This window comes from Dendrobates tinctorius, unplaced genomic scaffold (genome assembly GCF_039654945.1).
Source record: "Dendrobates tinctorius isolate UK_male_01 unplaced genomic scaffold, ASM3965494v1 ptg000223l, whole genome shotgun sequence".
Taxonomy (NCBI): Eukaryota; Metazoa; Chordata; class Amphibia; order Anura; family Dendrobatidae; genus Dendrobates; species Dendrobates tinctorius.
Genome location: NW_027361890.1, coordinates 29967466 through 29983884, shown reverse-complemented (window position 1 = coordinate 29983884; position 16419 = coordinate 29967466). Strand labels below are relative to the sequence as shown.

At 43.9% G+C, this 16419-nt stretch overlaps 1 protein-coding gene across 2 annotated transcripts in view; it reads right to left on the bottom strand.

Moving 5' to 3' along the window:
* The window catches only part of TNRC6C (trinucleotide repeat containing adaptor 6C), a 175056-nt gene that overhangs the window by 27904 nt on the left and 130733 nt on the right, over positions 1-16419 (bottom strand). The window contains exons 9-15 of one of the 2 annotated variants that reach the window (XM_073555424.1): positions 15212-15269; positions 14865-15010; positions 6333-6506; positions 5893-6039; positions 4084-4203; positions 3666-3749; positions 2335-2572 (exon numbers count right to left, since the gene is read on the bottom strand). In XM_073555424.1, the coding sequence (XP_073411525.1) occupies positions 2335-2572; positions 3666-3749; positions 4084-4203; positions 5893-6039; positions 6333-6506; positions 14865-15010; positions 15212-15269 (967 nt within the window). The remainder of the gene's footprint in view (positions 1-2334; positions 2573-3665; positions 3750-4083; positions 4204-5892; positions 6040-6332; positions 6507-14864; positions 15011-15211; positions 15270-16419) is intronic. The other variant, XM_073555425.1, reaches the window with a different exon arrangement.

The window sequence follows — 16419 nt, the reverse complement described above, 5'->3', positions numbered from 1 at the left end:
GATCGCGTTATGCTATATGCGCTAGCGCAGATGATTAATCTGTGCTAGCGGTGACGGAGCCTCAGACGCTCAGCCCACGACCGAGGCTCCGTCACTGAATGACGGCACATAGCGAACGCATGCCACTTTACAGCATGCGTCGCAATGCGCCAGACAATGGGGGTCAATGGCAGCATTAACGGACTGCGTTACACCACGTTATGCTGCGGTGTAACGCAGTCCATTTAACGGACTGCCTGAACGCAATGTAACCCCGGCCTTAATGGTGAGTAAATCCTTACCTTTCTTGTAGAAATCTATTTTGCTGTTTTATAGAAATCCATAATAGAAATTGTATACTAATAAGTTACAAGTGTAGTGGATTGAGCACTTACAACTCTCCTGCCTCTCTCCTACTGCACTTACAGCCAGTGGGTGTAACTAGAGTCCTAAGGGCTGGTGTGGAAAATTTGGACCTGGGCCCCCATCTGCACGTTGGTCAAATGTATAGAACCTTGCAACGTTCTACATCTTATAAACACATACATGTTTGCCCCTATGTAGTAATGTCCCCTGTCCTGGCTCCTTCTCGTAACAATCTTCCCCCATTCTAGGCCACTTCCAGTAATAGTGTCCCCATCCTTGCCACTCCTAGTAATAATACATTCCATCTAGGGCTCCATGCTATGATATTTTCCCCCATCCTGGACCCCTTCCTGGTATAATGTCCCCCATGTTGGTATAATGCCCCTATCCTGGTATAATGCTCCCCATCCTTGGCCCCTTCCCTTCTTCTCCAGCACATTTTAAATAAAAAAAAAAAAAAAAAAATCACTCTCACTTCCCTTCGTTCCCACACCGCGTGACATCCTCATCTGTATCCGGCACAGACGTCGGCAGTTGACTTTAGTTTGCGGTCACGGGCAGCACATGACGTCATTGCCAGGTGCTGTGCATCACTGGCAAGCCTTCGTTAGATGATGGTCTCTGATTGGCCAGCGGCGTGAATTACAGAGCAGAGAGATAGTCTGTGTGTCACAATACATTTCACCTGAATGTGCGTCCGAGGATGCACCTCCAGGTGACATTAGTGTCCCCCAGCTTCACGGCCCGGTCCTGTGTGACTGCGATCATTACGCTCCCATTGCTCTTACAGCTCTCTTGTACTTACAGCTTTCTGCTTCCTATTCCCCGCCAGCTGTATGAGAGAGGCAGGAGTGCTGTAAGTGCACTGCCCACTTACTGCAATTATAACTCATTTGCTTACAATTTCACCTATGGATTTCTCTAAAATAGAAAAATGGATTTCTAAAAGAAGGGTAAGGATTTACTCAGCATTAAAGTGCCTTTATATACGTGTCATTAGTTATGGGATTTGGGGATCTGTATAGAATATATAGCAACAATCACTATAAAGATAAGTACAATGAAATGAATCAGCGGCAGATTTTCTTTAGATCCAAATAGATTCAAAATATAATAGACAAAAAAAGAGGAAAAAAAGACTGATCAAACAAGTATATAATCCACAAAGCTGGATCTTTGCAAGGAGTGCAGTGCAGATAACGATCACAATAGCACCTTTAGCGAGGTATTACCCAAGGGCTTGTCTGCGGTGTTCTTGGGTATTTTTGCAGTAAAAAATACAATCTGTGCAATCAAATGTTAGATGGATGTCAATTGCAAAATATTAAAACAGCTACAAACGACATCATTAGTGTCATTTTTTCTCAATGTTAACAAAGAAAAAAAAGTATGACAGAAGGCATAAAAAGTCATTTTAAAGTTCCCCTCCACCCCGTGACTTAAGTGTGACTGTACATTTCTTATGTATATTCCCTCCTTCCCAGGTGCCCTCTGTTTGCCTCTGCCCGCTTCCTCTGCTCAGATCGATGATTCCATACCTCGGTCTCCCTTTCCTCTCCTAGATCACAGGAAAATAAGGGATGGTATGGTTCAGAATCAACAATGTGCTCCCCATTCTACTGCAGCAGCCATCTTAAAAGCAAGAGAAACACTGATCTGAGCAGAGGAGGCAAACAGGAGGGCACCAGGGACGACTAATATACATGCGAAACGTACAGTCACTTTACACTTGAGCATCATAAAGATGCCCTAACACATAGCAGGCCATGAAACAAGCTTTGCAGGCATGGCCTTTCCTGAAGACACATTACAGCCATGTATCTTAAAAAAAAGAAAAAAAGAGACCCACTTTTCTAGCCCTTGGACTGGCATTCTGGCAGACCTTCTAGCAACACTACAAAGGGTAACAAAAGCTATAACATATACACCTGTTAGTAGATTGTAAAGCATAGATCTTTAGTTGCACATCATTCCTGCACTTACACATACCAATAGGGTACGGAGAGAAGGAATTAGAAGAAGGCTGCTGTTCTTTGGTGTGGAGGTCCGCCAGGCTTGAACCTGCCGGGTGGGACGAGAAGCTGTCCAGTCCGGACTTGCCTGCAGGAGGATGTAATGAGGGATGAGGATGGGGAGGCTGCTGCTGCTGCTTCATAAGCAAGGCCTGGGCTAGCTGGCGCTGATGTTGCTGTATCTGCTGCTGCATGTTATTGATTGTACGTGCAACCTGAAACACAAGTGCAAAGGAGATGTGTAAGATACTGGCACACGGACGACAAGATGACACATATACAAGGCTGTACCGATAAAAGAATATTCGATGTTTACTGCTAAAGTAGGCTTTTACATGGAAATGTTATTTTGATTGGTTATTCGCTGGAATCTGTAGCCAGTTTGGCCACCACTGTAGACTGATGAGTAGACCTCTATGTAGAAAACAAGCACGTTACGAGTTTTCCCATGAGAATAACCGCAGTCCCTATGTATTATTAGGATATATCAAATCAGAGAGGGAGTCTCAGCACTTGCATTATCCCCCCTGATTCAAAAGTAGAGAGCTTCTGACATGCAGTTGCTGGTGCTCATGTGGACGCTATGCATCCATGTATTTCATGTGCATTTTCTCATTGCATACTACGGAGATATGTCATCATTTTTTTTATCTGAGCCATGACCCAACACGGATACTGAAAATAAATGGGCAGCAGCGCTGTGACCCTTGAAAAAGTAATCTCTGTACACTAGCGCTGCTGGCCATCGATGTGCTGAGAACTGCAGCTCAGCCCTATTCACTTAATGAGGAAAAAAGTTGAAAGAAAATGTTAACTAAGGGAAAGAATCGGGTGCGATAAGCTATGTTGCCTGTTACAGATGGTCAGCAGTTATTACATTTGGCTATCTTATGTCTATGGGGGAGACCTCCTGTTCAGTTTTCCCAATTACACAGAAATAGAGGGGGTCCGGCAGTAACTTATTCCCAATCGGAGCATTGCTGATCAGAGTATACATTTATATCAAAGGAGTTGGAGGGTATAGCTGTCAGTATAATGCTCGTTCTGCCGGCAGCAAAGTGGCCAGCTTCACGCTAACAAAATAGGATTTCAAAGTGAAGCTGGTGGTAAATGTATCTCTTATTCTAAATTCTGCTTTCCACTTGGCAAGTTTATGAAACTGAGTGTACAAGAACATTTTATTCGATCTAAATGACGGGTACCCTAGGCAAAGACTGAGCCAAGCCAGACATTTGGGGCTGCAGGCAATCCAAACTAACACTGAAGTTTGCAGCCAGGGCTGGACAGAGATAAGCAAGGTTGACCTACTTGCTGCTCCTGTTGTCTCATGGGTCCGGAAACATTACGCTGAGCCTGTAACATCTGCTGCTGGAGTTGTAAACGCTGATACGCCTGCAGGTGCATGAGAAATGGGTCAGAGAGTGGCGAAAACACAGGGCTTCGAAACGACGCTGCTCATTACTCGCTTCAGAAATCATTCAAGAACTAACAGAAATAAATTACAATTTTACAACATGCAACGTATTAGAGTCCAATATCCTCAGTACCCCCTGTGTAGAAAAACTAGTGCGGGCATAAGAGTGCCAATGCTGCCTATGGCAACCTCTTAAGGTCCGAAATGCTTCCAGAGAAGTTTCTTTGCGTAAATATGAAGGCACAGGGAATCTGGATACTAAGCAGGCAAATCGCACTGAAGGATAGAAACGATTAGAAGCTAAGTACTCACCAGCTGCAGCTGGTAGAGCTGGTTCAACATGGTCATATGCTGAGGATTAATTGGCGAGGTTAATAGTGCAGGGTTGAGACCAATGTTTTTTGCTGCAAACTGCAAAAGCTGTGCTTGAACCTGCGGAATAAGAAGAGCTAACATTTTATTTACTGGTTCTTTATTAATGTACTGTAAATGACTGCTGTGTGTTACATAGGCTCAAAAGGACAGAAATCCTCGGCACCAACTGTTAAGGAGAATTAGTACGTATTAAGTCACTTCCAGTAATACCCAAAGGTTTCTAGAAGATATTCGATCAACACAAATGCACTGCGACCAGAAAACAGTTACATAGGTTGAAAAAAGACTTCGGTCCATAAAGTTCAGCCTTTCTCTACTAATTGTGCATTTTGTCACTAAATTATCTTTAACCATCAACTGTAAGTGTATCAAGGAAATCATCCAGCCCTTTTTAAAAGCTGTTATAGTGTCAGCCATTACTACCTCTTGTGGTCGGACATTCCACAGTCTGACTGCTCTAACTGTGAAGACCCCTTTCCTGTTGAGCTGCCGGAATCGTCTTTCTTCCACCTGTAATTTCTAGCACTGGAGTATAGACATGATTATTTGGAGCATCCCATTACACGATCCTGCAAGACTCTTCAGACACCTGAAAGGCTCAATTTAGTAGTCCATTTTTCATGTTTGATTTGTTTATTTTCCCTCACATTGTTTATGTGGGTGTTAGTTAGCATGTCTGTTTTATTTCAGTACACGAGGTCCACAAGCACACACACACAATGGAAAGAAAATCAAGTTTACCTATTCAAGACCATGGGTCCATGAAAAACTCAGACAGTAGACTGGCAGCATCGTTTCTGTGCCCTGGTGCTGTTTGTTTTTCACAGACATCCATGTGTTTTGCTTTTTGCACCCAAGAAAAATTCATGAAACATTGATGGTAAAAACAGAGACTGACCAAATACTGAAAATCTGACCCAGAACATCGAGCAAAAATAGTAAGTTTTTTCATGTATGCAAAATCATTGAGATCTGAATGCATGTAAGGCCAGAAGTACATCTAGACTTTCCTGGAGCAACTTACTGTTATATAAGGTTATTTGTGCATTTAAACTCAAAAGAGCGTCCTTTTGGCATGTGATTTGTACCCTTAAGGGCTTTAATTAACTCATGGCACTAACCTTCTGTTCACATTTAGCCGGCACATCCTTCTTTATCTTCACCAACATGGCAGTCTCACAGACAAAGTGTGGACATGGTCACTGACTAACAACCGACAGAATCATGAGAAGACCCACCAACTGACGTGAGAATGACGGTACATGCATAAACTCTATTCACCAGTTTCATCCTCCTTTTCCCATGTGCTATATTTTCTCACACAGAAGAATTCTATACTGCACATAACAATAGGAGTCAGCAAAGTATGCACCTATACATGTATACAGCGCCATCAATGTGCAATCTTCCCTTGATGGTATAGGTCAAGAAATATCCCAGAAAGAGACAAGAAAAATGATCGGTGAGCAGAGTCTTAAGGTCCCTTTACAGTTGACATTTTTGAAGAGTTCTCGGCAGCACAAGCCCCTGTACACACAGACCGAAGTGCTGCCGAGAAAGATGATCTTTTGTGTGGTGGGTGATCTGCAGCCTGTATACAGTGCACGATTATCGGGAAATGGATGCTCCTAGAAACTGCTGGACTCTCTAGCAACCCCTACCTCTAACTATTCATAACACAATACATAGGTTGTCCGCTACAGATGAACAGATGCCAATAAATATGAAAAATCAAGATAAACAAACCTGAGGGGATAAAAACTGAGGCACTTGAGCACGAAGACTAGGCTGGGATGAGTTGAGAGGTTGCACTGGTGGCTGCTGTGGCTGTTGCATGGACCTGGCTTGTGCTGCTCCACTATTGCCAAACATGCCCAGATTGCCACTCTGTATCTATATGAAGTTTAGAAAGGTCATTAGAAATCAACATTGTATATACAAATAATCTAAATGTACACAACTATTCATTTAAATGGTAAAAGGTTGTGGTGGACTACTTAGCAGGTGAGAAACCGGGGATGTCACAGGTAATAGGATGTTCGCAGGGCTCTGGTCTGTTGGCCATGGATTACCAATGTGACTGCTGGACCATGATTTTACAAATATTTTTGCTCAAATCTACTTGCAATGTGTAAAACGATAAAACAAAGTAATTCAATACAGGAAGGCCCACAGATTCATGTTACCTGTCTAGAGGAATTCAAGTTCTGCATGTTTAGACCTGGTGTCATGCCACCAATGGCCTGGTTAGGGAGTGCACTATTTGGATGAGGGAGCTTCAGGCTTGGTGAAGGCAAAAATGGTGAAGTAGTGGGCTCTTCCATTAGGCCGCCATCCTGATTGGAAAGAGAGATGGTGAGCTGGAGGTGGTCCATCAGCACCAGAGAAAGGAGGCAAAATTAAATGAGTTGAATAAGCAACAAGACAGTCAATGACAAAGGAAGGAAAGCAATGTTATCAGACTAAGCTTTACAATATTTATTACTAGTCACCAAAGACCGATCATCCAGAATAAAAAAGAAAGTCAATGTAGCATTTACAGAGCCATAGTGGCCGGCATATAAAAGTTCAGTCCAAGACTGCTGGAGGCCTTAATTCTCTTCTCAAGTGGCTGCACATTGCACCAGGTCTATGCTGGGTGCATGGGGGTCTGTGCCCCAGATTTCTCAAGACACGAAAAACAAAATGTGAATGTAAAAGTTCAGAGAGGACGTAGCAAAATGTCAGATACATCTCCCTCCTTGTCTAGATGCATTTGGTTGGGATTGAAGTTCCTGGTCATAATGAGAATTACAGGCCCTCACAACACTCCATTAATGGGAAAAATACAAAAGTTATGGGTCTCAGAAAATGGCAATGGCAGCACAAACAGTATTATATAGCCTGAAAGTGGAATGTACAGTAGGATAGGGAGGGGTTATAATAGGACCTGTCAGAGAAGTGTCACCTTGCCATGGTTGACGGGCACACATGAATTAGCCAATTTATGCGCTAAGAACCTTGGCGTTTTCTGTAAATACATCTTGCTGAGGGCCACTGCAGTTGGAAGTTGTTATTTCCATTGACACTATATGTATTAGCATTCACAGGGTGCTGCTGTGCTTTTTTATACATAATTAGCGGTCCCCTACAGCTTGCACCTATTCACACTTAGGTATGTGCACACGCTGCGGATTTGGCCCTGCGGATCCACAGCAGTTCCGCAGACATTGTTACAGTACAATGTTAGCCAATGGGATTTCAAATCTGCAGTGCACATGCTGCGGATTTTTCACCGCGGATTTGCTGCAGTTTTAAATCCGCAGCATGTCAGTTCTTTCTGCGGATTCTGCAGCGGTTTGACACCTGTTCCATTGTCCAGGTGTCAATCCGCAGGGCAAAACCGCTGGCAAATCTGCAGGAAAACCAAAGGTCACTTTACCTGTGGTTTTACCTGCAAATCCGCGCGGAAAAACCTGCAGGTGAATCCGCAGCGTGTGCACTCACCCTCAGTAGGTGCTGGTCAGGTTTTTTTGTATAGCTTGCACTCCTCCAATTGACCTGCAGGTGTTCTCAACCAATTCTACTTGCCCATTCAAATTGTAGGCTTGTCCATTATTGGATGGAGGTTTTTTAGCCCGAAAGTGGCATGTACAGTAGGATAGGGATGTTTTTTTTTTTATACATAATTTGCAGTCACTACAGCTTGCACCTATTCACACTTAGGAGGTGCTGGTCAGGTTTTTTTTATAATATTATTATTATTAATAATAATAAAAAATATATGTGTGTGTGTGTGTCACCAACCAATCACGAAGCATCTTTCATTTCACCAGAGCTGTTCAAAAGAAGCTGAGCTGTGATTGGTTGCTATGACCAACAGTTTTTCCACTTGGCAACACCTCAGCAGACACTGACATGGTGGGAGAAATATAACATCCCTGGAAACATAAGCTCCCAACCATTGTCTGCCCCCCTGAAAGGAGCAGAGAGCACATGACAGAAATGAATCACCCTCTCCCTGTCCATATCCCCATCACACATCCTCTATCCTATAGGCACATCTTCCCTCTTAAAGGGATCATTGGTATGGAAGTCAGAGCAAATCCATCCAGGGCTTTGGTTTTGACCCCAGGCCTCTCTTAAAGGGATCCTCGGTATGGAAGTTAGGACCGTTCCATTCAGCTCTGTGGTTCTGACCCCAGGGTCTCTTAAAGGGATCATTGGTATGGAATTTGGGGCAAATCCACTCTGCGCTTTGGTACTGACCCCAGGCCTTTCTTAAAGGGATCTCCGGTATTGAAGTCAGGGCAAATCCATCCAGCGCTTTAATTCTGACCCCAGGCCTCTCTTAAAGGGATCCCCGGTATGGAAGTCAGGGCAATTGCCTTCAAATGCTCTGGTACTGACCCCAGGCTCTCTTAAAGGGATCTCCTGTATGGAAGTTAGGGCAAATCCCTCAGCGCTCTGATTCTGATCCTAGGGTTCTATTAAAGGGATCATTGGTATGCAAGTCAGGGCAAATACACTCAGCTCTCTGGTTCTGATCCCATGGGCACCATCATATAATAACAAAAAAAACAAAACATTAATAACTCAGGGATCACTTAAATGCATATTTGGATAAATAGAGAATAAAGCAGAGAAAGACCATACATATAGTGAGGATCACCAGAGAAAAATAAATAATATATGATGACTTGAAAAAGACACGAGTGTCGAAACGCGTAGGTCATCAGTCACCACTCTGGCTGTGCTGCTGCACTTAGATGACGGGGGGGCGACTGATTCCTTTTTTCTGACAGGACTGGTCTGTGGTGATGTATGTTTTTTTCCACCTCATTGATTTCAGGCTATTTCCCTGTTCAGTATACTCTGAATCCTGGACTCCAGCTCCATTATATCACTCACCCTTGTGGTGTATAGGAATATAGGACAGAACAGGAATGTTGGGGAATCAAAACCCCCCTGTGGAAATGGTTTATATCTGCCTGTTTCAGTAAGGGCTATATTAGCAGCATCTCTATATTTACTGTGTTTATTGTTTCTTTAATCGAGTATTAGCAGTCAGTGGGTGTATTTGTATGGATCAACTTGCATTGATCTACAGGGGCTGTGTCTGTCCCTTTTTAAGTGTTTTTACTTTTGTGTAGTGTATCCCATTTCTGTTTTGTGAACAATAAAATATTTATTTGCATTATATTTTGTGATATATTTATTTTTCTATGGTGATCCTCACTATATGTATGGTCTTTCTCTGCTTTATTCTCTATTTATCCAAATATGCATTTAAGTGATCCCTGAGTTATTAATGGTTTTTTTTTGTTATTATATGATGGTGCCCACTTGATACACACTTTTTGCGCTGGTTCTGATCCCAGGCTCTCTTAAAGGGATCACTGGTATGGAAGTTAGGGCAAATCCACTCAGTGCTCTGGTTCTGACCCAAGTCCCCTCTTAAAGGGATCCTCGGTACGGAAGTGAGGGAAAATACACTCTGTGCTTCAGTACTGACCCCAGGCCTCTCTTAAAGGGATCTCCGGTATGGAAGTTAGGGTAAATCCCTCAGCGCTCTGATTCTCACCCCAGGCTTCTATTAAAGGAATCATTGGTATGGAAGTCAGAGCAAATCCACTCAGCACCATGGTTCTGAAGCCAGGCCTCTCTTAAGGGGATCCCCAGTATGGAAGTTAGGACCGTTCCACTCAGAACTCTGGTTCTGATTCCAGGCTGACGGGATGATGTGGTATATTAGTTGTAGTTGTCCGGTGGCTGTGGCTGATGGGATGATGTGGGATATTAGGAGTAGTAGTCCAGTGGATCTGGCTGACGGGATGATGTGGGATATTAGGGGTAGTAGTCCGGCGGCTGTGATGGGATGATGTGGGATATTAGGGGTAGTAGTCCGGTGGCCCTGGCTGATTAGACAATGTGGGATATTATGGGTAGTATTCCGGTAACTCTGGCTGATGGGATGATGTGGGATATTAGGAGTAGTAGTCCTGTGGATCTGGCTGACGGGATGATGTGGGATATTAGGGCTAGTAGTCCGGTAGCTCTGGCTGACGGATGATATGGGATATTAGTGGTAGTAGTCCGGTGGCTCTTGCTGATGGGATGATGTGGGATATTAGGGGTAGTAGTCCGGTGGCTCTGGCTGACGGGATGATGTGGGATATTAGGGGTAGTAGTCCGGTGGCTCTGGCTGATGAGACGATGTGGGATATTATGGGTAGTAGTCCGGTATCTCTGGCTGACGGGATGATGTGGGATATTATGGGTAGTAGTCCGGTGGCTCTGGCTGATGAGACGATGTGGGATATTAGGGGTAGTAGTCCAGTGGATCTGGCTGATGGGATGATGTGGGATATTAGGAGTAGTAGTCCAGTGGATCTGGCTGACGGGATGATGTGGGATATTAGGGGTAGTAGTCCGGTATCTCTGGCTGACAGGATGATGTGGGATATTAGGGGTAGTAGTCCGGTGGCTCTGGCTGATGAGACGATGTGGGATATTATGGATAGTAGTCCGGTATCTCTGGCTGACGGGATGATGTGGGATATTATGGGTAGTAGTCCGGTGGCTCTGGCTGATGAGACGATGTGGGATATTAGGGGTAGTAGTCCAGTGGATCTGGCTGATGGGATGATGTGGGATATTAGGAGTAGTAGTCCAGTGGATCTGGCTGACGGGATGATGTGGGATATTAGGGGTAGTAGTCCGGTATCTCTGGCTGACAGGATGATGTGGGATATTAGGGGTAGTAGTCCGGTGGCTCTGGCTGATGAGACGATGTGGGATATTATGGATAGTAGTCCGGTATCTCTGGCTGACGGGATGATGTGGGATATTAGGGGTAGTAGTCCGGTGGCTCTGGCTGATGAGACGATGTGGGATATTAGGGGTAGTAGTCCAGTGGATCTGGCTGATGGGATGATGTGGGATATTAGGAGTAGTAGTCCAGTGGATCTGGCTGACGGGATGATGTGGGATATTAGGGCTAGTAGTCCGGTGGCTCTGGCTGACAGGATGATGTGGGATATTAATGGTAGTTGTACCGTGGCTCTGGCTGATGGGATGATGTGGGATATTAGTGGTAGTAGTCCGGTGGCTCTGGCTGATGAGACAATGTGGGATATTATGGGTAGTAGTCTGGTATCTCTGGCTGACGGGATGATGTGGGATATTAGGGGTAGTAGTCCGGTGGCTCTGGCTGATGAGACGATGTGGGATATTAGGGGTAGTAGTCCAGTGGATCTGGCTGACGGGATGATGTGGGATATTAGGGCTAGTAGTCCGGTGGCTCTGGCTGACAGGATGATGTGGGATATTAATAGTAGTTGTACCGTGGCTCTGGCTGACGGGATGATGTGGGATATTAGTGGTAGTAGTCCGGTATCTCTGGCTGACGGGATGATGTGGGATATTAGGAGTAGTAGTCCAGTGGATCTGGCTGACGGGATGATGTGGGATATTAGGGCTAGTAGTCCGGTAGCTCTGGCTGACGGGATGATGTGGGATATTAGGAGTAGTAGTCCAGTGGATCTGGCCGACGGGATGATGTGGGATATTAGTGGTAGTAGTCCGGTGGCTCTGGCTGACAGGATGATGTGGGATATTAGTGGTAGTAGTCCGGTATCTCTGGCTGACGGGATGATGTGGGATATTAGGAGTAGTAGTCCAGTGGATCTGGCTGACGGGATGATGTGGGATATTAGGGCTAGTAGTCCGGTAGCTCTGGCTGACGGGATGATGTGGGATATTAGGAGTAGTAGTCCAGTGGATCTGGCTGACGGGATGATGTGGGATATTAGGGCTAGTAGTCCGGTGGCTCTGGCTGACAGGATGATGTGGGATATTAATGGTAGTTGTACCGTGGCTCTGGCTGACGGGATGATGTGGGATATTAGTGGTAGTAGTCCGGTGGCTCTGGCTGATGAGACAATGTGGGATATTATGGGTAGTAGTCTGGTATCTCTGGCTGACGGGATGATGTGGGATATTAGGGGTAGTAGTCCGGTGGCTCTGGCTGATGAGACGATGTGGGATATTAGGGGTAGTAGTCCGGTATCTCTGGCTGATGGGATGATGTGGGATATTAGGGGTAGTAGTCCAGTGGATCTGGCTGACGGGATGATGTGGGATTTTAGTGGTAGTAGTCCGGTGGCTCTGGCTGACGGGATGATGTGGGATATTATAGTGAATGTGGCTATGCGGAGTGGGCGGGGCTATACACTCAGCTTTATATATATAGATATAATCATTATAATTTGTTTTAACTAACCGTAGTTAGTTACTATCCAAATCCATGTGGAGAAAAATGGACCGCACGCTTCAGGCTGGTGAGGAAACGCTGCTATTTTATTGGCACATACAGCACATATTGGCCGGGGGAGTGATAGCAGGAGTGAGCAGAAAGCTGACAACGGCCGTTTCACTCTGCACCAGAGCTTCAACGGGACTGTGATCTTTCAGGATGTGCACCTAAGGCTGCAAGCAAGCCTATAACCAAGAACAGCGCACAAGTTGATCTTCTCACTGTAACAGCGGTGCCATCCGCTTTTTTCTCTTTTATGCAGTAGTTAGTTACTATGGGCAGCGCCGGGCTCTATATACACATACACACCACTAAAAGAGCTTATTTTAGTGGCTCACTTGGGTAATGGTTACTAAACAATTAACACTGTAGAAAATAAAACAAACAATAGGGGAATATATCAAAGTTATGGTTATTTGGAAAAATTGAAAACCCTAAAATGAAAATTGGCTATGTCCTTAGGGGGTTAAATAACAAAAATGGCAGCCTATTCTGCGTATCTTTAATTTAAGTTTAGAACATAGTAATGTGGATTGTTCCTTTCCTTTTATCAGCACTTGCTGATTATTGCTATATGTCTTATTGCAAGGTATTTTTGCACATTTGTCATTCTGTGTTTTTTGTTTGTGTTTCAGTCAGGGTGGTGTGAACATGGTCCAACAGACTTGTTCACATTGTGCATGTCACATGTGTGTTTTTAATCCAGTTTTTTCCGTGCCTATGCATGATTTGAGAGACCCCACCCCTCTCTTGTGTAACATGCACATAAAGAGCTGGCTTACACTACGTGCCCATACCAGAAAGCGCCTGTCTTAATCCTGCTCATTTAGACACTGTTCATATGTTCAGGTTTTAAATACATTAGATAGGGACTGCTTCAATACGGGTTACCTTGACGTTGGTGAAGCAGCTTGGCATACATTTTTTTTGCAAAAAAACGTATCGACTAAATACCCTGTGTTTGTAATTACCTTTTATCAGCACTTGCTGATTATTGCTATATGTCTTATTGCAAGGTATTTTTGCACATTTGTCATTCTGTGCTTTTTGTTTGTGTTTCAGTCAGGGTGGTGTGAACATGATCCAACAGACTTGTTCACATTGTGCATGTCACATGTGTGTTTTTAATCCTTTCAGACTATGCATGATTGATGATTGACAACAGCCATACTATTTCACTGTAGTCTTCCGATTTGTCCCTGCTTTCTGAACCTAAGACGGGAGCCATTAACACAGCTTGGGAAGGCGAAGCTGTCACCAGGGATTTTTCATGACCTAATCGCTTTGCTGACATTTAGAAGGCAAGCACATGGCCAGAAGTCTGTTTTTCTCCAGCTCAGCTGTTCACTGGGCTTCACCCCCACAACCTAGATTCTGCAGGACAGCAGACATCAAGTCTTATCAGAATGTGACGCCAACTTGTATCTGTGACACAGCCAACCACACAAATGGCTCCAGGCAATGCTATCCCGAGCAGCCATTCCTAAAAAAAATGCAGCAACTTGCACCACGGAGCAAAGAAGGTTAAGTAATGAAGCAATATACAGCAGACAAACCCTAGAAGCATTCTCATAATTAACTCTACATATTTTGGCACCACCTTTCCCCATAAATAACACTTATAGAACAGACTGACAAACAGCTACAATTTTAAGCTAAAAAAATGCAAATAAATAAAACTTTTTTAAAAAACCATTAAGCAAAGTAACTTTTGGATAATTTAGTTTCTGTGGGATTCTAGTTCCAAGTTGGCATGGAATGAGATGTATGTGCTGCAGAAGCAGCGCCGCTCGTTACCTGATACTTTATGTCTCAGGTTAAGGAGAAGAAGAAGAGAGACAATTTGGTGCCAGGACACAAATAACATGAATATATAAAACTGGATTTTCTATCCGCAAAACTATTTAAAGTAAACAATAAGAAAGCAAATTGTTATTACAGCAGGTTAGAAAATAGAAGATCTGACTAGCTAACATGACTCTTGGTTTGTTATAAAGATTGGCCCACCATGACTTACCACCTATAGACAGGCTAAGCAATAAACTGCTTGTTGCTGGAAGTCCAACCTCTGGGCAACCCCACAATCTCGGGCACAGAGTACGCGTGGTTAAAATGGAGAGGTACTTGAGTTACTCTGTCACTCTTTCAGCCCCTTAGACAATGACTAGAACAGTTGTGAACATGTGGGACCATCACATCATTCAAATTAGTGACCCCACTGATCAGTAATTTATTACCTATCATGTGCATAGGTGTTAAGTTCTTCTGGTGGGCCAACCCCTTCCACAGCATAAGGAGGGCATGGTTTTGTGGAAACCTGGACATAAAGTCACTACTTTAAACCTTCCCATAACTTGACAAAAGAAATAAAAACTTAGGTTTGGATTCCATTACAGAAAAAAAATCTTCTTTCTTCAACTACCTTGTCTAGGAAAGTGGGGCGGTCCATGGAAGACTCTTTGGAGATCGGTGGTGGGCGGCAGCTCAGGGGCTTGGCGACCATAGCATTATAGTCAGCCATTCCCAATCCACGTTTGTCCATTTCCACCTTCTTTTCCAGGAGAGCACCTGCAAAGTAAGTGATACAAAGTGCAACAGTCACAACACAATGAAGACCCCCTCAAATGTTTACTGCCACCAGTGTAAAATATACATGGGGATTAATTCCAATTCCTTTTGCATTAAACTATATGACTAGTCATTCCTAATCAAAGTGATCATACTTGTCAGTGAACCAAGCTACTTTGCTGTCCATTCATGAATACTCACTCATGGCCTGGTCCAGGTTCATGTTGTTACTCTTCAAGGCCTCTTCCGCAGGCTCTTTCTGTGGAGGAGAGACTAAACTTCAGCAGCCAATAAACAGCAGAGTGCTCAACAATTTTCAATCTTACTAATTCAATTGTCTCTGGCAATGACTCTATATGTTCTTTAAAGCAGGGTTCCCGAACTCCAGTCCTCAAGGCCCACCAACAGATCATGTTTTCAGGATTTCCCTTGTATTGTACAGGTGATGCAATTATCACCAGAGCAATACTACGGAAATCCTGAAAACATGACCTGTTGGTGGGCCTTGAGGACTGGAGTTCGGGAACCCTGCTTTAAAGGGTAACTGTACTTTGAAGCAACTTCACAAGAAGCTGTCCTGTCTATACATAATAACACGATTTCTGGTTATCATATGACTTTCTCTCATTTGTAATCCATTCTGAGCTGGTGGAGAGTAGTAACTGTGTATCTTTCAGAATACAGAAATGGATTCCTGTTCTTCATTCCTTATTTGGCACACAGAGCAGCTACAGCATGAAAAACATTATACGGCAGTACTGAGCTGTGTAGATGTGAATCCAGCTCAAGTGAGGTAAATGACTTGTATGAAAGCTCAGGACAATCCTTCTGTGTCCATGTTTGTATTCTCACTTCTTCCCACACCCATCTCGATAAAGTATGGTAAGGTGAGGTAACCTAACACCTTATTGTACTTAGTGACAGTCTTGCCTTGAGCAAGATAAAGTGGAGCTTTATTTTCCAGAGTAGATGATGATTTCAAGAGGCAAGTGACGGGAAGAAATGGCTCATAAGTGGAGGTAAAAGCAGATTTCTCTGACAAGATGTATTACAAAGTTTCTTGTATTCGTCTAACTACTGATTTATGTAAAAGTTTAATGAAAGTTCAGTTCCCATTTTAACTTAACAGTAGAGAATCACCCTGGTGAAAGACAAAAAACTAAGGCATACTTACCTCCAGAATCCACCTCCAGTGCTACCACTGTGACCATCTCCTCAAGGCCAGAAGCAACAACATCTTGACCACCAACCAGTGATCTTGCTGCTCAAATCACATCAGGCTACAGGGCCAGGTGACTGGTGGTCTGAATGTCAGTTTCCACTCTGACAGAGACTGTTGCTACAGCGAGAGGGGAAGAATCTGGTGTCTTCTTCTTTCCCTCAGGTGGCTCCCCATTGTTAAATTTAAG